Source organism: Coregonus lavaretus (assembly GCF_964263955.1).
Source record: "Coregonus lavaretus genome assembly, chromosome: 10".
NCBI lineage: Eukaryota > Metazoa > Chordata > Actinopteri > Salmoniformes > Salmonidae > Coregonus > Coregonus lavaretus.
Genome location: NC_139997.1, coordinates 37,035,988 through 37,058,790, shown reverse-complemented (window position 1 = coordinate 37,058,790; position 22,803 = coordinate 37,035,988). Strand labels below are relative to the sequence as shown.

The 22,803-nt window shown below is 47.6% G+C and overlaps 1 protein-coding gene across 2 annotated transcripts in view; it reads right to left on the bottom strand.

Annotated features, from left to right (window-relative positions):
• The window catches only part of LOC311135738 (glutamate receptor 3-like), a gene marked incomplete at its 5' end in the record, with an annotated part of 150,382 nt that overhangs the window by 75,313 nt on the left and 52,266 nt on the right, over positions 1-22,803 (bottom strand). For both annotated transcript variants that reach the window (XM_084169773.1, XM_084169772.1), the window contains one exon: positions 16,180-16,419. In XM_084169773.1, the coding sequence (XP_084025899.1) occupies positions 16,180-16,419 (240 nt within the window). The remainder of the gene's footprint in view (positions 1-16,179; positions 16,420-22,803) is intronic.

Sequence of the window (22,803 nt, the reverse complement as noted above, 5' to 3'; positions counted from 1 at the left end):
GTCTTTGGTTAAGATGATTTCATAAATGAATCCAAAGCAAGGAAACAAAAGGTTTACTACAAAGACCTATATCCTACGAGAAAGGGGGCATTAATATTACAGTTTTTACGAAGGCAGTAGAATATAAACACACTTTTTCCCGTTAGTCACATAAAATGACTGACAAACAGAAAGTCGACCGCTCTCACAGGAGTGTGTGTGTGTCTGTTTTGGTGGATATTATATGAAAAGGGTTTGATTTCTCATATAAAAAATGTATGCGCTCTATGGCATATTTAAACAATAATGCACGAGGGGATTTGGTATATGGCCAACATACCACGGCTAAGGGCTGTTCTTAACATGATGCAACACGGAGTGCCTGGATACAGGCCTTAGCCGTGGTATATTGGCCATATACCACAAACCCCAGAGGTGCCTTATTGCTATTATAAACTGGTTACCAACGTAATTAGATCAGTATAAATAAATGTTTTTTCATACCCTTGGTATACGGTCTGATATACTACGGCTGTCAGCCAATCAGATTTCAGAGCTCGAACCAATCAGTTTATATTCAACAAGATATTATTCAAAATGCAAACACTAACAGGATCTAGCTATAAGCCAAAGGCACAAATTCATTACATTCAAACACACTCTCCATTATTGATTATTATTTTTAAAGGACTTGAGGTGCTCTTCAAGCAGAACACGGGCAGGTATACTAACTAAATCCCCATTTCTGTTAACAGGAACTAGTGGTAAAAAACTCAAAACACCCTTCAATGATTCAATAGAAAATCCTATTCATGTGATTCAGATTCAACACAACAATGGAGACAGAATTGTCTAAGCATTTCCAGCATGATGGTGAGGTGGAATCAATGTGATACAGAGGTTGAAAGAGGAGAACATGACTGCCGGTGTGAGAGACTCTCACTAAGGGGCCAAATCACATTGGAAATCGAATGCTCCATGGACAGTGAAGGCAGGGTCGGAATCTTTGGGTGTTTATTTTGGAGGCAGGCGATTCCTATGTTATTGTACCTTGACACAGTAACAAATCGTCCTATTACAACCCAGTGCCTCAGAGCCTGAACAGGACTTTCAGCCATGATGGGGTTCACCTCACTGCGATCCAGGAGACTGGCTTTGCATCCATTACTATTCCCATTTTCATGCTTTTTGTGAGGAATATTTCTTCTTCCGTTGGTATCTCGGTCTCTTTTTTTTCTTTTTTTTTTTCTGGGTGATGGATCAGCTTAATATTGCAGATAGATTGTATCTTCTATCAATGTAATTGTCTGCATCACTTCCAATCCCCCATGTTTTTTATATATATACTCCCCTTTATTACCCCGCCATCCTTTCCCTACTTGGAGTAAATTAGTGAACAACAATGCCCAGGCCTCTACTTCCGGTCTATACTTACTATCTACACCTTATGGACACAGTTAATTTTACAATAATTCTATTATATATATATATATTTATTTTTTTGCTCCTGAACTTCTTCTACTCTCAACCTCTCCGATCATTTTCATGATGTCCATCCGGTTTGCTTCTATATGCCATATCTTTCTAACTGTGCTCTTTCCCAAAAGGTCCCAACATACAACCTATATACTTATTATGGACACAGTATGCTTACATTATTAGCTATCTTTGTTATTATTTGTTGTTATTTGTTATTAGTCCCATCCTTCAACTCTATTCAATACCTCCCATCTATCTCTTAACACCATCCATATAGGATTTCTATTTGCCATATATATTTCAACCGTACTGTGATGTTTTACAAAAGTTCTGAACCTTTCTATTCTCATTGCTTCTACAGATTGTGAATTAAAAATAAACATTTTTGCTAAAAGTATTATTATATTATTGATCGATTGACTATGACTTTTCAGATCACCCAGTAATGCTATCTGCAAGGTTAGCTCCAGGTAAATATTGCAATTGTCACGGTTTCGGCCGAGGCTGCTCCTCCTCCTTGTTCGGGCAGGCTTCGGCGGTCGTCGTCCCCGGAGTACTAGCTGCCACCGTTGAATGTTTTCGATGTTTGTTTGGTTTTGTCTTATTGGTACACCTGTTTCCGTTTTGTGCTTATTATGTGTCCTATAAGTTCTCGTTGTTTGAGTCTTGTGTTGTGTGTAATTGTTCACCCGTCAGAAGGTGCAGTGTTTGTTTCCTCCATTGTTTGGAGAGAGTTTTCCGCACTTGTGTGCGCGCTATTTTTGGTGCTAGTGTTTTTACGCAGTGTGTGCGTAATTTCTTTTTGACTCCGGCTCTTGTTGTGGCCCGTTTGTTTTTCGTGACTAAAGCCTGTTGGACGAAGCCTCTGTGTCCTGCGCCTGATTCCTGCACCACATCCACATTCCACACTGACAGAATTACACACCACATCGATGGAATCAGCAGGAGCAGCAGCAGCACCCGAGTCGTTCGAGGAGCGCGTCCGCGGACAGGACGACAGGATAAACCAACTCGGGACCGCCCTGCAGGGAGTAATAAATACTCTACACAGATGGGAGACCAGTGGGGTACCCACACCTCCACCTACTTCACCCCCACCATCGGCCAGTCCTCCCGTCCCGGCTCCAGAACCCAGTGGGATTCGGCTCTCGCTCCCGATGGCGTATGATGGTACCGCTGCCGGGTGTCAGGGTTTCCTCCTACAGGTAGAACTCTACCTAGCCACCGTACACCCGGCGCCCTCGGGACACGAGAGCGTTTCCGCCCTCATCTCCTGTCTCACCGGCAAGGCGTTGGAGTGGGCCAACGCCGAGTGGAGGAGGATAGACGCCGCAACGTTCACCTACGCGGAGTTCTCCCGCCGCTTCAGGGCTGTGTTCGACCATCCACCTGAGGGGAAAGCGGCGGGGGAGCGTCTATTCTACCTCCGGCAGGGGAAGAGGAGCGCCCAGGAGTTTGCCTTGGAGTTCCGGACTCTAGCGGCAGATGCAGGGTGGAATGAGCGGGCCCTCATCGACCACTTTCGGTGCAGCCTACGGGAGGACGTCTGCCGTGAGCTGGCTTGCAGGGACTACAACCTCTCGTTTGACCAGTTGGTGGACATGGCCATACGCCTCGACACCCTGCTGGCCACCCGCGGACGTTCTGAGTGGGGGCCGTCCATTCCACCCTCCAGCGCCTCCGAGCCGAGTCCTATGGAGCTCGGAGGTGCTGGCGCTAGAGAAAGGAGGAGAAGGAGTCCGAGGGGGGCCGTCCCCTGCACCAACTGTGGCCGTGGAGGACACACTGCGGCTAGGTGCTGGGGAGGGTCTCCAGGGGGAAGAGACAACAGGCCTCGCACTGGGGAGTCCTTCCAGGTGAGTAGGCGCCCCACTTACCCAGAGCTCTCTGTTGTGCACCTAACTATACCTGTCAGTTTTCCACAGGTTGCACCTCGTTCCCAGCATAAGGCGCTAGTAGATTCAGGCGCAGCTGGGAATTTTGTTGATCGGAAGTTTTGTGTAGAGTTAGGGATTCCTCTCCTTCCTGTCAATGCTCCCTTCCCTGTACATGCTCTAGATAGCCGCCCGTTGGGAGCGGGGTTGATTAGGGAGGTCACAGCGCCACTTAGGATGAGGACGCAGGGGGGTCATGAGGAGACTATTCAGCTATATCTGATCGACTCTCCTGCGTATCCGGTGGTGCTGGGGCTTCCCTGGTTGATTACCCATAATCCCTCTATTTCGTGGCAACAGAGGGCTCTTAAGGAGTGGTCTGCCCAGTGTATGGGGCGATGTCTGGGTGTTTCCGTGGGGGCGACCTCGGTGGAGAGTCCAAACCAAGTGCCCGCAATGCACGTTCCCCCCGAGTATGAGGATTTAGCACTCGTGTTTAGCAAGGCGAGGGCGACACGATTGCCACCTCATAGACATGGGGATTGTGCGATAGACCTCCAGGCAGGAGCTGCGCTTCCGCGGAGCCATGTGTATCCTTTGTCTCAAGAGGAGAAGAGGGCTATGGAGACATACATAGCCGAGTCTCTGAGACAGGGATACATACGGTCCTCCACTTCCCCCGCGTCATCGAGCTTCTTTTTTGTGAAGAAAAAGGATGGAGGTTTGCGCCCGTGTATTGATTACCGTGGTCTCAATCAGATTACTGTGAAATACAGTTATCCACTCCCTCTGATTACGACTATGACGGAGTCATTACACAGAGCGCGGTTTTTCACAAAATTGGACCTCAGGAGCGCCTACAACTTGGTGCACATTAGGGAGGGCGATGAATGGAAGACAGCATTTAGTACCACCTCGGGTCATTACGAGTATCTCGTCATGCCATACGGGTTAATGAATGCTCCTTCAGTCTTCCAATCCTTTGTGGATGAGATTTTCCGGGACATGCAGGGGCAAGGAGTGGTCGTGTACATCGACGATATTCTGGTGTACACTTCTACCCGAGCCGAGCATGTAGCCCTGGTGCGTTAAGGAGGCTGTTGGAGCACGACCTGTATGTCAAGGCAGAGAAATGTCTGTTCTTCCAGGAGTCTGTCTCCTTTTTGGGTTATCAGTTGTCCGCGTCAGGGGTGAAGATGGAGGTTGACCGTGTGTCAGCCGTGCGTAATTGGCAAACCCCAACCACGGTTAAAGAGGTGCAGCAGTTCTTGGGCTTTGCGAATTACTCCCGGAGGTTTATCTGGGGTTTTGGACAGGTGGCAGCTCCCATAACGTCCCTTCTGAAGGGGGGTCCGGTGCGCTTGCAGTGGTCAGTTGAGGCGGACAGGGCTTTTGGGAAACTGAAGGACCTGTTTACTTCGGCTCCGGTGCTGGCGCATCCGGATCCCGCTTTACCATTCCAGGTGGAGGTGGACGCGTCAGAGGCCGGTATAGGGGCCGTTCTATCGCAACAGTCCGGCACGCCACCTAAACTCCGCCCCTGTGCTTTTTACTCTAAGAAGCTCAGCCCGGCGGAGCGAAATTATGACGTGGGGGACAGGGAGCTGTTAGCCGTGGTACAGGCCCTAAAGGTGTGGAGGCATTGGCTTGAGGGGGCTCAACACCCTTTCCTCATTTTGACTGACCACCGTAACCTGGAATACATTCGGGCAGCTAGGAGACTGAACCCTCGCCAGGCTCAATGGACCATGTTTCTAGCCCGGTTCGTATTTAAGATCACGTACATCCCTGGGTCCCAGAACGGAAAGGCAGACGCCCTGTCTCGGCGGTATGACACAGAGGAGAGGTCCGTTGAGCCCACTCCCATACTACCGAAGTCTTGTCTGGTGGCACCGGTGGTGTGGGAGGTCGATGCTGAAATCGAGCGGGCGTCGCGTACCGATCCTAGCCCTCCACAGTGTCCTGTGGGTGGACGTACGTTCCACTCGAGGTTCGGGATCGACTTATTTATTGGGCTCACACGTCACCCTCCTCTGTCCATCCAGGTATTGGCCGGACAGTGCACTGCCTTAGCACTAAGTACTGGTGGCCAACGTTAGCCAGGGATGTGAGGGTTTATGTCTCCTCCTGCTCGGTGTGTGCCCAGTGTAAGGCACCCAGACACCTGCCCAGGGGAAAGTTACAACCCCTGCCCGTTCCACAACGACCCTGGTCCCACCTCTCGGTGGATTTTGTTACAGACCTTCCCCCCTCACAGGGGAATACCACCATCCTGGTCGTTGTGGATCGGTTCTCGAAGGCCTGTCGTCTCCTTCCCATGCCGGGTCTCCCTACTGCCCTACAGACCGCTGAGGCACTATTCACCCACGTCTTCCGGCATTACGGGGTAACCGAGGATATAGTGTCTGATCGAGGTCCCCAGTTTACCTCCCGAGTCTGGAGAGCGTTCATGGAGCGCTTGGGGGTCTCGGTGAGCCTTACCTCGGGGTACCACCCGGAGAGCAATGGGCAGGTCGAACGTGTGAACCAGGACGTGGGTAGGTTTCTGAGGTCGTATTGCCAGGGCCGGCCGGAGGAGTGGGCGAGGTATGTCCCCTGGGCAGAGATGGCACAGAACTCTCTCCGCCACTCCTCCACCAACCTAACCCCTTTCCAATGTGTGTTAGTTTACCAGCCGGCTCTGGCACCATGGCATCAGAGCCAGATCGAGGCCCCTGCGGTGGATGAGTGGGTGCGGCGCTCGGAGGAGACGTGGAACGCTGCACACGTCCATCTGCAGCGGGCCATCCGTCGACACAAGGCGAGCGCCGATCTCCACCGCAGTGAGGGGCCGGTGTACGCACCTGGAGATCGAGTCTGGCTCTCGACCAGAAACCTGCCCCTCCGCCTGCCCTGCCGGAAGCTGGGTCGGCGGTTTGTGGGGCCTTTTAAAGTCCTGAGGAGGTTGAACGAGGTGTGTTACAGGTTACAACTGCCTATTGATTATCATGTTAACCCCTCGTTCCATGTGTCTCTTCTCAGGCCGGTGGTAGCTGGTCCACTCCAGGACTGTGAGATAGGAGAGACTCCTCCGCCCCCACTGGACATCGAGGGGGCTCCGGCGTACACAGTTCGGTCCATCTTGGATTCGAGACGTCGGATGGGGGGTCTCCAATATCTCGTGGAGTGGGAGGGGTACGGTCCGGAGGAACGGTGCTGGGTGCCGAGGAGGGACATTTTAGACCTGTCTCTTCTGACTGAGTTCCACTGTGGTCACCCCACGCGCCCTGCTCCGCGTCCTCCTGGTCGTCCCCGAGGCCGGGGTCGGCGCACGGCTGGAGCAGCGCGTCAAGAGGGGGGTACTGTCACGGTTTCGGCCGAGGCTGCTCCTCCTCCTTGTTCGGGCAGGCTTCGGCGGTCGTCGTCCCCGGAGTACTAGCTGCCACCGTTGTATGTTTTCGATGTTTGTTTGGTTTTGTCTTATTGGTACACCTGTTTCCGTTTTGTGCTTATTATGTGTCCTATAAGTTCTCGTTGTTTGAGTCTTGTGTTGTGTGTAATTGTTCACCCGTCAGAAGGTGCAGTGTTTGTTTCCTCCATTGTTTGGAGAGAGTTTTCCGCACTTGTGTGCGCGCTATTTTTGGTGCTAGTGTTTTTACGCAGTGTGTGCGTAATTTCTTTTTGACTCCGGCTCTTGTTGTGGCCCGTTTGTTTTTCGTGACTAAAGCCTGTTGGACGAAGCCTCTGTGTCCTGCGCCTGATTCCTGCACCACATCCACATTCCACACTGACAGCAATCCTTTAGCCATTCCTGGACCTGTGTCCAAAAACAAGCTACAAATGGACAGAACCAAAACAAATGATCTAATGATTCTGTCTCTTCACAGCAAAATCTGCAGAGCTGGGAAGATTGTATCCCCCATATAAATAACATTCTATTGGTAGCAAGAATTTTATATAATAATTTAAATGGAAAGATTCTAATTTTTGAATCCGGTGTCATTTTGCGTGTCAGTTCATAAATACTATGCCATGGGATCGGTACATCAAAAATCTCTTCCCAACTATTTTGCAATCTATATGGGACGGCTGTCAATCCTTTGGTCCTTAAGTGAAACTGATATACTTTTTTATTTATCACAGTTTTCCTTAACCAATTATGTTCTTTAATGCAAGGCCGACAGACAAGTTCTTTACTTTCTCCCCCTTCTACTTTCCTCTTCCACTTTTGCGGTAAGGCTGCAATTATTTGGTTGTAATTTTGGGTAGAGCAGACATTTCCATATGTTTTTGTTAGCTGCATGTGCAACATAACTCCACCAGTCCTACCGATGATATCATTTACGAAGATTATACCTTTTTTAAACATTTTGTCAAAAAATAAAGTTTTTTTGTCAATTAGTATATTTGAATTTAACCACAATATTTGTTGCATTATTTGTTCAGTCGTTTCTGGAGGATTAAATTGAAATTGCAACCAACTTTCTTTGTTTTATAAATAGTGATATTTGGGAGATTATTTCCTTTTCAAATAACTGCAAATGAGTTGTTGTAATCTGAATAAAGGGAAAAAGGCCTTTCTTGAACATTGGGTGAGACAATCTTACCAATTTGTGTCACGCCCTGGCTCTGGGGACTCTGAAATGTTGAGCCAGGGTGTGTAGTTTCTGTGTTGTATTTTCTATGTTGATGTGCTAGATCGTTTAGATCTATGTTGGCCAGGGTGGTTCCCAATCAGAGGCAGCTGTATCTCGTTGTCTCTGATTGGGGACCATACTTAGGCAGCCTGTTTGGCACTAGTCGGTGTGGGATCTTGTTCCGTTAAGATTTGTTTTGTGTAACCTAGGACTTCACGTTTCGTTTGTTTGTTGTTTTGTCGTGTGTTAAGTACTAAATAAAATGTACGCTAATCACGCTGCGCCTTGGTCCGTATCTTCCATAAACGATCGTGGCAATTTGCTTGAGAACCAGTTCGGATTTAAGTATAACTTTTGTATGACTGAAGCTTTTAGTGATAGGTCTAATGCTTTAATATTTAATAGTTTATGTCCTCCGAATTCATATTCATTATATAAATATGCCCTTTTAATTTTGTCTGGCTTGCCGTTCCAAATAAAATTGAATATTTTTTTCTCATATAATTTAAAAAACTGTTCGCTAGGCGTAGGCAAGACCATAAGCAAATAGGTAAACTGGGATAATACTAAAGAGTTAATCAGGGTGATTTTTCCACAAATTGACAGGTATTTTCCTTTCCATGGTAGTAAGATCTTATCTATTTTTGCTAACTTTCTATTAAAATTTATTGAAGTGAGATCATTTATTTCCTTTGGGATATGTATTCCGAGTATATCCACATCACCATCAGACCATTTTATTAGTAAACTACATGGTAATGTAAATTTTTTATTTTTTAGTGATCCAATACGTAATATAGTACATTTGTCATAATTTGGTTGTAATCCAGAGAGGTTAGAAAATGTATCTAGATCCTCTATGAGGCTGTGGAGGGATTCTAGTTGTGGATTTAAAAGAAAACATGAATCATCAGCGTACAATGACACCTTTGTTTTTAAGCCCTGTATTTCTAATCCTCTGATATTATTATTGGATCTGATTTTAATAGCTAACATCTCGATGGCCACAATAAATAGATATGCCGATAGTGGACAACCTTGTTTCACTCCTCTTGACAGTTAAAAACTTTCTGAGAAATAGCCATTATTTACTATTTTACACCTAGGGTTACTATACATGATTTTGACCCATTTTATAAGAGATTCTCCAAAATTGAAATGCTCCAGGCATTTATATATAAACCCCAGTCGAACTTTATCAAATGCCCTTTCGAAGTCTGCTATGAATAGCAGGCCTGGTTTCCCATATTTTCCATAGTGTTCTATTGTTTCCAATACTTGCCTTATATTATCTCCAATGTATCTTCCATGTAAAAAACCTGTCTGATTAGAATGAATAATATCCAACAATACCTTTTTAATTCTATGCGCTATACATTTTGCTAGAATTTTTGCATCACAACACTGAAGTGTAAGGGGCCTCCAATTTTGTAAATGGACTGGATCTTTATATTTTCCACTTGTATCCTGTTTCAGTAATAATGAGATCAGACCTTCTTCTTGAGTGTCAGATAATCTACCATTTACATAGGAGTGGTTAAAACATGCTAATAACGGTCCTCTTAGTATATCAAAAAAGGGTTGGTATACCTCGACTGGTATGCCATCCAACCCTGGAGCTTTCCCAGACTTAAAGTATTTAATTGCATCCAGAAGTTCCTCCTCTGTAATTTCACCTTCACATGAGTCTTTCTGTGTGGCTGTTAATTTGACATTATCAATGGAAAAAAAATCTCTACAATTAGCTTCAGTTAGAGGAGATGGAGGCGACTGAAAAGAAAACATATGCTTAAAGTACTTTGTTTCTTCCTTCAAAATATAATTTAGTGAATTATGGGTGACTCCGTCAATTGTAACCAGTTTCATTAAGTTCTTTTTGGTAGCATTCCTATGTTGAAGATTAAAAAATAATTTTGTGCATTTTCCCCCATATTCCATCCAGTTTGCTTTATTTTTATAATATATTACACTTGATCTTTCTTGAATAAGTTTCTCAATTTCTTTTAGTTTTTCCTCTAATTTATTCTGAGCCTCTATGTTACAGTTTTTATTGCCATCTATCTGTTCTGTTAGACTTTCTATTTCCTTTCTTAGTATAAACTCTTTTGACCTAAATTGCTTTTGTTTTCGAGATGAGTACTGAATTGCATGGCCTCTAAAGGCACATTTAAAGGTGTCCCATGCAATAAGGGGATTCGCTGTACCTATGTTATGTTGGAAAAAGTCAGTTATAAATTCCTTTGTTCTAATTATAAATACATTATCATCCAATAGGCTTTGATTAAATTTCCAATATCCTCGCCCACGTGGAAATTCAGTAAGAGTAATGTATATGCCTATTATATGATGGTCCGACCGCATTCTGTCCCCTATCAACACTTTTTAAACTTTTGGTGCCAACGAGAATGAGATAAGAAAGAAGTCAAGACGACTAGCTTAATTCAGTCTCCGCCATGTATATCTCACTAGATCAGTATATTTAAGCCTCCATATATCTACTAGTTCTAATGTATCCATGACATTCACAATTTCCTTAAGAGCATGTGGGTGATTGTTTGTGGTGTGATTTCCTTTACGGTCCATTGAGCTATTTAAAACAGTATTATAATCCCCCACCATAATAATATTGTCTTGAATTGCTTGCAGGGTTGATAATTTTTTATATATATTGTCAAAGAATTGTGGATCATCATTATTTGGTCCGTAAAGGTTAATGAGCCATATCTGTTTATGGTCCAATAACATATTTAAAATAATCCATCTACCTTGTGTATCTATTTGGATAATTTGCACATTTGGATCGAAATTACTATTAATTAATATCATCACCCCTTTTGAATTTCTTTGCCCATGGGAGAAGTACAGTGAGGGAAAAACGTATTTGATCCCCTGCTGATTTTGTACGTTTGCCCACTGACAATGACATGATCAGTCTATAATTTTAATGGTAGGTTTATTTGAACAGTGAGAGACAGAATAACAACAACAAAATCCAGAAAAACACATGTCGAAAATGTTATAAATTGATTTGCATTTTAATGAGGGAAATAAGTATTTGACCCCTCTGCAAAACATGACTTAGTACTTGGTGGCAAAACCCTTGTTGGCAATCACAGAGGTCAGACGTTTCTTGTAGTTGGCCACCAGGTTTGCACACATCTCAGGAGGGATTTTGTCCCACTCCTCTTTGCAGATCTTCTCCAAGTCATTAAGGTTTCGAGGCTGACGTTTGGCAACTCGAACCTTCAGCTCCCTCCACAGATTTTCTATGGGATTAAGGTCTGGAGACTGGCTAGGCCACTCCAGGACCTTAATGTGCTTCTTCTTGAGCCACTCCTTTGTTGACTTGGCCGTGTGTTTTGGGTCATTGTCATGCTGGAATACCCATCCATGACCCATTTTCAATGCCCTGGCTGAGGGAAGGAGGTTCTCACCCAAGATTTGACGGTACGTGGCCCGTCCATCGTCCCTTTGATGCGGTGAAGTTGTCCTGTCCCCTTAGCAGAAAAACACCCCCAAAGCATAATGTTTCCACCTCCATGTTTGACGGTGGGGATGGTGTTCTTGGGGTCATAGGCAGCATTCCTCCTCCTCCAAACACGGCGAGTTGAGTTGATGCCAAAGAGCTCGATTTTGGTCTCATCTGATCACAACACTTTCACCCAGTTCTCCTCTGAATCATTCAGATGTTCATTGGCAAACTTCAGACGGGCCTGTATATGTGCTTTCTTGAGCAGGAGACCTTGCGGGCGCTGCAGGATTTCAGTCCTTCACGGCGTAGTGTGTTACCAATTGTTTTCTTGGTGACTATGATCCCAGCTGCCTTGAGATCATTGACAAGATCCTCCCGTGTAGTTCTGGGCTGATTCCTCACTGTTCTCATGATCATTGCAACTCCATGAGGTGAGATCTTGCATGGAGCCCCAGGCCAAGGGAGATTGACAGTTCTTTTGTGTTTCTTCCATTTGCGAATAATCGCACCAACTGGTGTCACCTTCTCACCAAGCTGCTTGGCGATGGTCTTGTAGCCCATTCCAGCCTTGTGTATGTCTACAATCTTGTCCCTGACATCCTTGGAGAGCTCTTTGGTCTTGGCCATGGTGGAGAGTTTGGAATCTGATTGATTGATTGCTTCTGTGGACAGATGTCTTTTATACAGGTAACAAACTGAGATTAGGAGCACTCCCTTTAAGAGTGTGCTCCTAATCTCAGCTCGTTACCTGTATAAAAGACACCTGGGAGCCAGAAATCTTTCTGATTGAGAGGGGGTCAAATACTTATTTCCCTCATTAAAATGCAAATCAATTTATAACATTTTTGACATGCGTTTTTCTGGATTTTTTGTTTGTTATTCTGTCTCTCACTGTTCAAATAAACCTACCATTAAAATTATAGACTGATCATTTCTTTGTCAGTGGGCAAACATACAAAATCAGCAGGGGATCAAATACTTTTTTCCCTCACTGTATATTTCCCCCCCCCCATTCTTTTTTCCACGCTACTTCATCTCGAATTGTTGAATGAGTTTCCTGTATACAATAGATATTATATTCCTTCTCTTTGAGCAATGTAAATATCGTTCTTCTTTTGTTATTATCAGCTAAGCCATTACAATTATAACTGGCTATACTTATTTCACCATACACCATAATGAGATACAAGTTTCAAGTCTATTTATCATTATATATGTTTGTAAATTTACCAATAAAAAATACCGTAATGATTGAGTGTCCATATAGCTGTACCGTGATATTTGCATTGCTACGGAGTAACCCTTCAATTGTTCTCCACTAATTCCCCCGCTAAAGCCCCTCCCCATCCCAAGTTGAGCCATCATCCCAGTGATCAGCATCCCACCCACGTCCCTCCGGATCCCTAAGGCCCCGAGAGGCCAGGTCCCATCCATCGAAAACAGCACACAGTGCCACCCACAAAACAGAAGCAGATTAACCGCCAAAAGCATTTCCAATGCTTTCACCTCTATATATATATCTATATAACTATTTAAAAAAAATTATGCATATCCTATTTTCTATCATTATCAATTAATATGCGTAATAATGTCGGCAGTTCACGCGTAGGATTTTAACATATATCCCGGATTGCCATTGTATTACATTTAATTAATTGACAAGCAATTATTATCCTAGCAAATAATTCCTGTGGTCCATCCCATACCCCCCCCCCTCCCCCCCAACATCCCCACCCCCCCACAACAGATGCCAGACAAGCACACACGCACATACTCACATAGGCACACCTGGGCCACAATGATAAACTATATATAAATATCTCGGTCTCTTTGTTTGAGTGTCTGTGTCCAGGTGTGTTTGGTGGCTTTATCTTCAGTGATGGAGAAATCATCCCACTGGAATCTTTATCTACTTTACTGCCCTAATGCTGTCTTACTCTGTCACGGGATGTCAATACAAGCAGAAATGGCTCCTGTCTCAGAATTTAAGAGCCTCCCCAATTTCAAATGGCTCTCTCTTGTTGTTGTAACAGGGAGTGAATATCAGTGTACCTAACAGTAAAGTGGCATTTAGAATGTCATTTTTAAAACATGTGGAATTTAGATCTGTGGTGATCACAGTAGAGCCTAAACAATGTCTCCTAATCCATGTGGGGAACAGAACAGCGAGGGGTTGCTAGGAACAGGAGGAGCAGGAGGGCTCTCTAGCCTTTCTAGCCTCAGAGCAAACACAAGCTGTATGTAAGGCATACACAGCACAGCTTGTGGGGTAAGACTCCAAACTACAGTTGCTCAAGTGCCAATGTTGCTGTCAGCCAAAGGCCCATTGGACGCAAAAAAGTTTAATCTATTGCTTTTCCAAAAATCTATTTCCTACGACACAAACACAGCAGTGAGTTGATGGGGCTCTTCTCTCCTGTTATCCATCTGGCTTTTTATGTGTTTTTTTTCTTCACGGTTTCATGTCATTCTGTGGAAATGGGAGTACGTTACAGATGGTGGCGATCTGATCCAGACACAGCAGGTGGAAGGGCCTCCATAAGTCAAGTAGAGCTGTAAGGGGTGAATCAGGAGGCACATGGAGGAAGGTTGATTTTGCCCGGGAGAGACAATAAACCTCGTAATCACCTTTGCTCCACCACAGCAGCCAAGCAATTATCAGCTGGTATGGCCTGCCGCAGACACAGAGACACATGGCCCGTGTCCATGCTTCTGACAGGCAGGCCCCAATTTCAAAGCAATTGGCACTGTCTTAACATGGTTTAGGAAGGGATAAAACATCTGGAACACCATAAAGAAAGGGTGTTAGCTACTAACATCTCAATTAGGTTGGTGTGCTGTGCTGATGGAGAGGGAAGATTAAAAAGACAACCCTTTTTGTAATAAATGTCTTTAATTCTGTGAGAAAAAGGGGTTGGAAGTGAGCAATCTTTTTCTAGTTGAAAGATACACAAAATGGTTTGATGAGATCCAGTGACAATCCCTTTATAGTGGATGATGGATAAAGCATCCAACATAATGGAGTTATACTGTATATAGTAAGGTAAACCAGCAAGGAAACCTCTAGAAAGCACTGTAATAAAGCTGTCTCAATGTAGGCTTAACAGCACTTTGAATGCACTCTACTGTATATAAAACCAGTACACGATCACAATACAGTGAATAGCTCTCACCATCACCAGACCTTTCAAAAATACATCTAAAATTGTGTGGAATGTAGTTTAGCCCAAATGTGGTCTATTATTTTAGAATGCTAATTGTTTCCTAAAAGCTCAACATTTGGTTCTAGGAACCTCCCATGGGCTACAGAGGATAAAGGCAACTAAGATCTCCCTAGCCAGAGGAAGAACTGGAAATGGTCTACAGAGGACATACACTATAGTTTTATACTATAGTGAATAGTAAATGGTTGGTTTACACAAGTGAGAAACGCTGTGTAACTGTCAGCCTCAGCATTTTCTCCTATCCCCAGTTTCTAATTACATCAACAACATGGTACTGTAAACAGAATACCTGCTCCAGTACAGTATGTCTCTCTCTACAGCCAGCCTTACAGTACAGTATGTCTCTCTCTACAGCCAGCCTTACAGTACAGTATGTCTCTCTCTACAGCCAGCCTTACAGTACAGTATGTCTCTCTCTACAGCCAGCCTTACAGTACAGTATGTCTCTCTCTACAGCCAGCCTTACAGTACAGTATGTCTCTCTCTACAGCCAGCCTTACAGTACAGTATGTCTCTCTCTACAGCCAGCCTTACAGTACAGTATGTCTCTCTCTACAGCCAGCCTTACAGTACAGTAGCCTGGTCCAGGACCAGGAATATCCCACTCTGACAGATTGGAGTGTCATTAGTGCTCCGTCTTAAGGCTGAACTCTCCAGATGTTGACCTTCACAGAGCAGGATGGAGACCTCCACTAGCTCCCTCTGTCAGCCCACGGCTGCTGCTGGGATACAGCAGAGCGGAGAGGGGGGGGGGGGGGGGGGGGCATGAAGGACGTGTAAAAGTCACAGTGTGTTGTGGCTCCTTCTTTATATAATCCAATTAGAGTCTAAATGATATTCAGAGGATTAGAGGCTGGTACTGTACAGATGGAGGGATCTCCTCAGAGTCACACTACAGCACAGCAACAGTCACAGAGACAAGAACAAATAACAGTACCTGTCTTGGACTCATTTACGGAAGCAGACAGGGCCCTGTGGAAGCCAAACAGCATTCAACCTCCTCCCAAACACTAAACCACTTTGGCATCATTACAGGCCCAGATTTAAAGGTATTACACAGACCACTCTTGGAATGAGAACTGGGGAGAGGATTTCCACACTGAGGCGAAATAATGAAATACTTCATGGTTTAATGTGATGTGAGGAGAGAGGAGCACGTCTTCTTTTTCCTGTCAGTCAAACTGGATTTTCACTTAATACAGAACCTGAAATCAAATATGAGCTGGTCTGATGGGTCTAGCAATATCAAATAGACATCTTTATCTTATGATATACTGAACATAAAAGGAAGTCAGGCTATGGGTTAACCAGAGAGCATGCATACTGTATATAGTACAGTATCTCATTTGTGTTGACAATGCAACGAACGCTGTCAGTCTGTCAGGCGGCTGTCTCTTAGCTATCTCCAGGTGTCATAGAGGTAGACAAATAAAAAAGCCAGGCTAAGGGTTAACCACAGAGACCCTTTTCTATATACAGCATTCCATTGTGTGTGGATGGAAGGCTGTCAGACTGTTATCCAGGCTGTCTCTTACCTCTCTCGGTGTCGTAGAGGTAGACAAACTTCTCCCACTTGTAGTGGGCCAGCAGGCTGAGGACAGCTCCCCGTAGAGGAGGCCTCATCTGAATGACAAACTGCACGTCGGCATCGGTGGGGAAGCTGGGTGTGATAAAGGAGGTGTGTAGAGCCCCACAGAACGAGGTCAGCGTGTTCATGGACTTCTGGTCGTAGAAGCCGAAAATGGCATACACTCCTCTGGAGAACTGGGAGCAGACTGGAGAAACAGACAGACAGACAAACAGACCGAACAGTCAGTTATTAAGGGTCAGAACATAGTCAGCCTAGAAATACAAACAGACAGACAGTCTGTTTGAGTAAGTTCAGGTGAGGGCCAGAACACAGTCAACCAAACAGACAGACAGCACATTCAGGTAACTGTTAGGATTAGGAAACAGACACAGACTCCCTAACTGTCAAACAGATAGCACAGTCAGGTGAGGGTTAGAACATAGTCAACCTACTGTCACGGTTTCGGCCGAGGCTGCCTCTCTCCCTTGTTCGGGCAGGCTTCGGCGTTCGTATTCTCCGGAATTCTAGCTGCCACCGATAGATGTTTCATGTTCGTTTGCTTTTGTCTGTTTGTTTCCACACCTGTTTCTGTTTTACGTAATTAGTGTCCTATAAGTTTCTCGTTGTGTTTGTCTAGTGTTGTGTATGATTGTTTCCGTCAGTGTTGTGTGTTGCTCGGTTGAGCGTATTTCTCCACTGTGCTGGAGCTTAGTTGCACTTGTGTGTGCACCGTTTCATTTTGTCGCACCTGTTAGTGCGCATTTGCCTTTCGCCTTCGTGCGTGGTTTAGCTGTCGGGCTTAGTTGTCCTGTTGCCTGTGTTGGGCTAGAAATACAGCTTTTGGAACCTTCAGTCTGCGTCCTGCATTTGATTCCTACACTACACCATACTACACGCCCTGACAGAATCATACACCACCAATGGAATCAGCAGGAGCCGAAGCAGCCCAGACGAGACTGGAAGCCCAGGTTCGGGACCAGCAAGAGCAGCTCCTGCAGATGGGGAACGCCCTGCAGGAGGTGATTACCACACTCCGAGGCTGGGGTTCGCCTCCACCGCCGCCCGCCCTGCCAGCACCATCGGCCAGCCCGCCCATTCCAGCGCCGGAACCTCGAGGAGTCCGACTATCTCTCCCGAGGGCCTACGACGGGACCGCGGCTGGGTGTCAGGGATTCCTGCTCCAGGTAGAGCTATACCTGGCCACCGTGCACCCGGCACCTTCAGGGCACGAGAGCGTGTCCGCCCTGATCTCCTGCCTGGCCGGAAAAGCGTTGGAGTGGGCCAACGCGGAGTGGAGGAAGATCGACGCCACGACGATTACGTACACCGAGTTCTCCCGCCGCTTCAGGGCGGTGTTTGACCATCCCCCGGAGGGGAAAGCGGCGGGGGAGCGTCTGGTCTTCCTCCGGCAGGGGAGGAGAAGTGCCCAGGAATTCGCGCTCGAATTCCGTACTCTAGCGGCAGATGCAGGGTGGAATGATCGGGCCCTCATCGATCTATACCGATGCAGCCTACGAGAGGACGTCCGTCGGGAGCTGGCTTGTAGGGACACCAGCCTCACTTTCGACCAGCTGGTGGATATGTCCATCAGGCTGGATACCCTGCTGGCTACCCGCGGACGTCCTGCGGAGGGTCCGTCCATTCCACCCTCCAGCGCCTCCGAGCCTTGTCCTATGGAGCTCGGGGGCGCTGGCGCTAGAGAGAGGAGGAGTCGGCAGGCTAGGGGGTCCATCCACTGCACCAACTGTGGTCGGGGAGGACACACCGCGGCTAGGTGCTGGGGATGGCCTCCTAGGGGAGATGACGACAGGTCCCGCACTGGGGATTCCCTCCAGGTGAGTAGGCGCCCCACTCACCCAGAGCTCTCTGTTGCCCATTTTTGTATGCCTGTACGTTTTCCACAGGTAGCACCTCATTCCCAGCATAAGGCGCTGGTAGATTCAGGCGCGGCTGGGAATTTTATTGATAAAAAGTTTTGTTTAGCGTTAGGGATTCCCCTCATTCCTGTTGATGTTCCTTTTCCCGTTCACGCCCTAGATAGTCGTCCGTTGGGTACGGGCTTGATCAGGGAGGTCACGGCGCCACTTAGGATGTGTGCGCAGGGGGATCATCAGGAGATGATTCAGCTGTTCCTGATTGACTCTCCTGCGTATCCGGTGGTGCTGGGCATGCCCTGGTTGAGTACCCATAACCCAGTGATTTCGTGGCAGGAGAGGGCTCTGATGGAGTGGTCTGCTCAGTGTGTGGGTAGATGTTTGGGCGTTTCCGTAGGGGCTACCTCGGTGGAGAGTCCAAACCAGGTGCCCGCATTGCACGTTCCACCTGAGTATGGGGATTTGGCTATTGCGTTTAGTAAGGCGAGGGCGACGCGGTTGCCACCCCATAGGCAGGGGGATTGTGCGATAAACCTCCAGGCAGGAGCTGCGCTCCCACGGAGCCATGTGTATCCTCTGTCTCAGGAGGAGAAGAAAGCTATGGAGATTTACATAGACGAATCGCTGAGACAAGGATACATACGGCCGTCCACTTCCCCCGCGTCCTCGAGTTTCTTTTTCGTGAAGAAAAAGGATGGTGGTTTGCGCCCATGCATCGATTACCGTGGTCTCAATCAGATTACGGTGAAGTATAGTTATCCACTCCCGCTGATTGCGACCATGACTGAGTCGTTGCATGGGGCGCGTTTCTTCACGAAACTAGATCTCAGGAGCGCGTACAACTTGGTGCGCATCAGGGAGGGTGATGAATGGAAAACAGCCTTTAGTACCACCTCGGGCCATTACGAGTATCTGGTCATGCCATACGGGTTGATGAACGCTCCATCAGTTTTCCAATCATTTGTGGATGAGATCTTCAGGGACATGCAGGGGCAGGGGGTGGTGGTGTACATTGATGACATTCTCGTGTACTCACCTACCCGTGTCGAGCATGTGGCCCTGGTGCGCAAGGTGTTGCGGAGGCTGGTGGAGCACGACCTGTATGTGAAGGCAGAGAAGTGTCTGTTTTTCCAGGAGTCGGTCTCCTTTTTGGGTTATCAGTTGTCTGCGTCAGGGGTGAGGATGGAGGTAGACCGGGTGTCGGCCGTGCGTAATTGGCAAACACCAACCACTGTGAAGGAGGTGCAGCAGTTTTTGGGGTTTGCAAATTACTACAGGAGGTTTATCCGGGGTTTTGGACAGGTGGCAGCTCCCATCACGTCTCTGTTGAAGGGGGGTCCGGTGCGTCTGCAGTGGTCGGCCGAGGCGGACAGGGCGTTTGGGAGGCTGAAGGACCTGTTTACCTCGGCCCCGGTGCTGGCGCATCCGGATCCCTCTTTGCCGTTCCAAGTAGAGGTGGACGCGTCGGAGGCCGGTTTAGGAGCCGTGCTTTCACAACGATCTGGCGCGCCACCTAAACTCCGCCCCTGTGCTTTTTATTCTAAGAAGCTCAGTCCGGCGGAGCGGAACTATGACGTAGGGGACAGGGAGCTGTTAGCCGTGGTACAGGCTCTAAAGGTGTGGAGGCACTGGCTTGAGGGGGCTCAACACCCTTTCCTCATTTTGACGGACCACCGTAACCTGGAGTACATCCGGGCGGCGAGGAGGCTGAACCCTCGCCAGGCAAGATGGAGTATGTTCTTGACCAGGTTTACGTTTAAGATCACGTACATCCCTGGGTCACAGAATGGCAAGGCAGATGCGCTGTCTCGGCGGTATGACGCGGAGGAGAGGTCCGTGGAGCCCACTCCCATACTGCCTGAGTCGTGTCTGGTGGCACCGGTAGTGTGGGAGGTCGATGCTGAACTCGAGCGGGCGTTACGCACCGACCCTAGTCCACCACAGTGCCCGGAGGGTCGGAAGTACGTTCCGCTCGAGGTTCGGGATCGATTGATCTATTGGGCTCACACGTCACCCTCCTCTGGACATCCGGGTATCGGCCGGACAGTGCACTGTCTTAGTGCCAAGTACTGGTGGCCCACGTTGGCTAGGGATGTGAGGGTTTATGTTTCCTCCTGCTCGGTGTGCGCCCAGTGTAAGGCGCCTAGACATCTACCTAGGGGTAAGTTGCTACCCCTGCCCGTTCCACAACGGCCATGGTCCCACCTCTCAGTGGACTTTATAACAGACCTTCCCCTCTCCCAAGGGAATACTACCATCCTGGTCGTTGTGGACCGGTTCTCTAAGGCCTGTCGTTTGCTCCCCATGCCGGGTCTTCCTACGGCCCTGCAAACTGCCGAGGCACTGTTTACCCATGTGTTCCGGCACTACGGGGTACCCGAGGACATTGTGGCTGATCGGGGTCCCCAATTCACCTCCAGAGTCTGGAGAGCGTTTATGGAGCGGTTGGGGGTCTCGGTGAGCCTCACCTCGGGTTACCACCCGGAGAGCAATGGGCAGGTGGAACGCGTAAACCAGGATGTGGGTAGGTTTCTCAGAACATACTGCCGGGACCGGCCGGAGGAGTGGTCAAGGTACGTTCCCTGGGCCGAGATGGCCCAGAATTCCCTTCGCCATTCCTCCACTAACCTAACTCCATTTCAATGTGTGTTAGGTTACCAGCCGGTTCTGGCACCCTGGCAGAAGAGCCAGATCGAGGCTCCTGCGGTGGATGAGTGGGCGCGGCGCTCGGAGGAGACTTGGAACGCTGCACACGTCCACCTGCAGCGGGCCCTCCGACGTCAGAAGGCGAGCGCTGATCTCCACCGCAGTGAGGCACCGGTGTACGCACCTGGTGATCGAGTCTGGCTCTCTACCAGAAACCTGCCCCTCCGCCTGCCCTGTCGGAAACTGGGTCGGCGGTTTGTAGGGCCATTTAAAGTCCTGAGAAGGTTGAACGAGGTATGTTATAGATTACAGCTACCTGTGGAGTATAAGTGTATTAACCCCTCGTTCCATGTGTCCCTTCTCAGGCCGGTGGTAGCGGGCCCACTCCAAGAAGATGAGATCTTGGAGACTCCTCCGCCCCCGTTGGACATCGAGAGGGCACCGGCGTACTCCGTGAGATCCATCTTGGATTCGAGACGTCGGATGGGGGGTCTCCAGTATCTAGTGGAGTGGGAGGGGTACGGTCCGGAGGAGCGGTGCTGGGTGCCGAGGAGAGACGTGTTGGACCCGTCGCTCCTGACGGAGTTCCATCGGAGGCATCCGACGCGCCCTGCGCCGCGTCCCCCTGGTCGTCCCCGAGGCCGGAGTCGGCGCACGTCTGGAGCCGCGCGTCAAGGGGGGGGTACTGTCACGGTTTCGGCCGAGGCTGCCTCTCTCCCTTGTTCGGGCAGGCTTCGGCGTTCGTCGTCTCCGGAATTCTAGCTGCCACCGATAGATGTTTCATGTTCGTTTGCTTTTGTCTGTTTGTTTCCACACCTGTTTCTGTTTTACGTAATTAGTGTCCTATAAGTTTCTCGTTGTGTTTGTCTAGTGTTGTGTATGATTGTTTCCGTCAGTGTTGTGTGTTGCTCGGTTGAGCGTATTTCTCCACTGTGCTGGAGCTTAGTTGCACTTGTGTGTGCACCGTTTCATTTTGTCGCACCTGTTAGTGCGCATTTGCCTTTCGCCTTCGTGCGTGGTTTAGCTGTCGGGCTTAGTTGTCCTGTTGCCTGTGTTGGGCTAGAAATACAGCTTTTGGAACCTTCAGTCTGCGTCCTGCATTTGATTCCTACACTACACCATACTACACGCCCTGACACCTACCAGACAGACAGACAGCACCGTCAGTACACAGCACTGGACATAAAAACAGACAGTACAGTTAGGTGAGGGTAAAATCAAAAGTCAACCAAGCCTCCAGGCATCTCTTCCCACATTCAGATATCCAGGTGAGGGTCAGAACACAGTCAACCACACACACAGTCCAACAGGGCCATATCTCTCCCTGCAGTCATAGAACATAACACCAAGCCTGACAGACGTGGTCAGATCTCAAAATAATAGCTACCAATCAGAGAGAGAGAGAATGGATAAATCAGAATATTGTACAAAGTAGTTGTCATGGTGGAGTTATTGAGAATTCAGGGGAAATCACATTTCATGTGTAGAAAATGAACTATTACTTATTAATTTAAACAGGCATTAATCTAAATAGGGAAATAAATGGTGACCATTCAGAATAAATGACAGCTGTGTGGGATGTGCGTTCCCCATGGCAGTGCTCTCTGCCTCTCTGTGCCCTTGGACTCAACCTATCTGCTTGGCTAATCAATTAGAACTAATGGGGGAAATCAGTGAACTGGCCACTGCTCTTATGGGACAAATACCTCCTACCACCATGCAGGACGCAGACAGGTGTTGTTGCAGCATTGGACTGTGCTCACTGGTCGCTACAGTATAAACTGATTTGTAACAAGCTGCTATCTAGGGCCATATATGGGACTGATGAAAACAGCTCTGGCTACAGACACTATGTACAACACACCGGGTACTTGGTCTAACAAGGTATAAATATTTTATTTTATTTGTACAAAACAAATGAGTGAACAAACCTCACTTGTGAATGTACAAAAGGTTTTAAACAAGCTCCTGTGTCCCTCCCTTTCTCTCTCTCCTATAAATGTTAGTTGTAAGTGGAATGGACGTTTGTGAACCCTGAATAACAGCTCCACTGTGCCACACCATCTGGC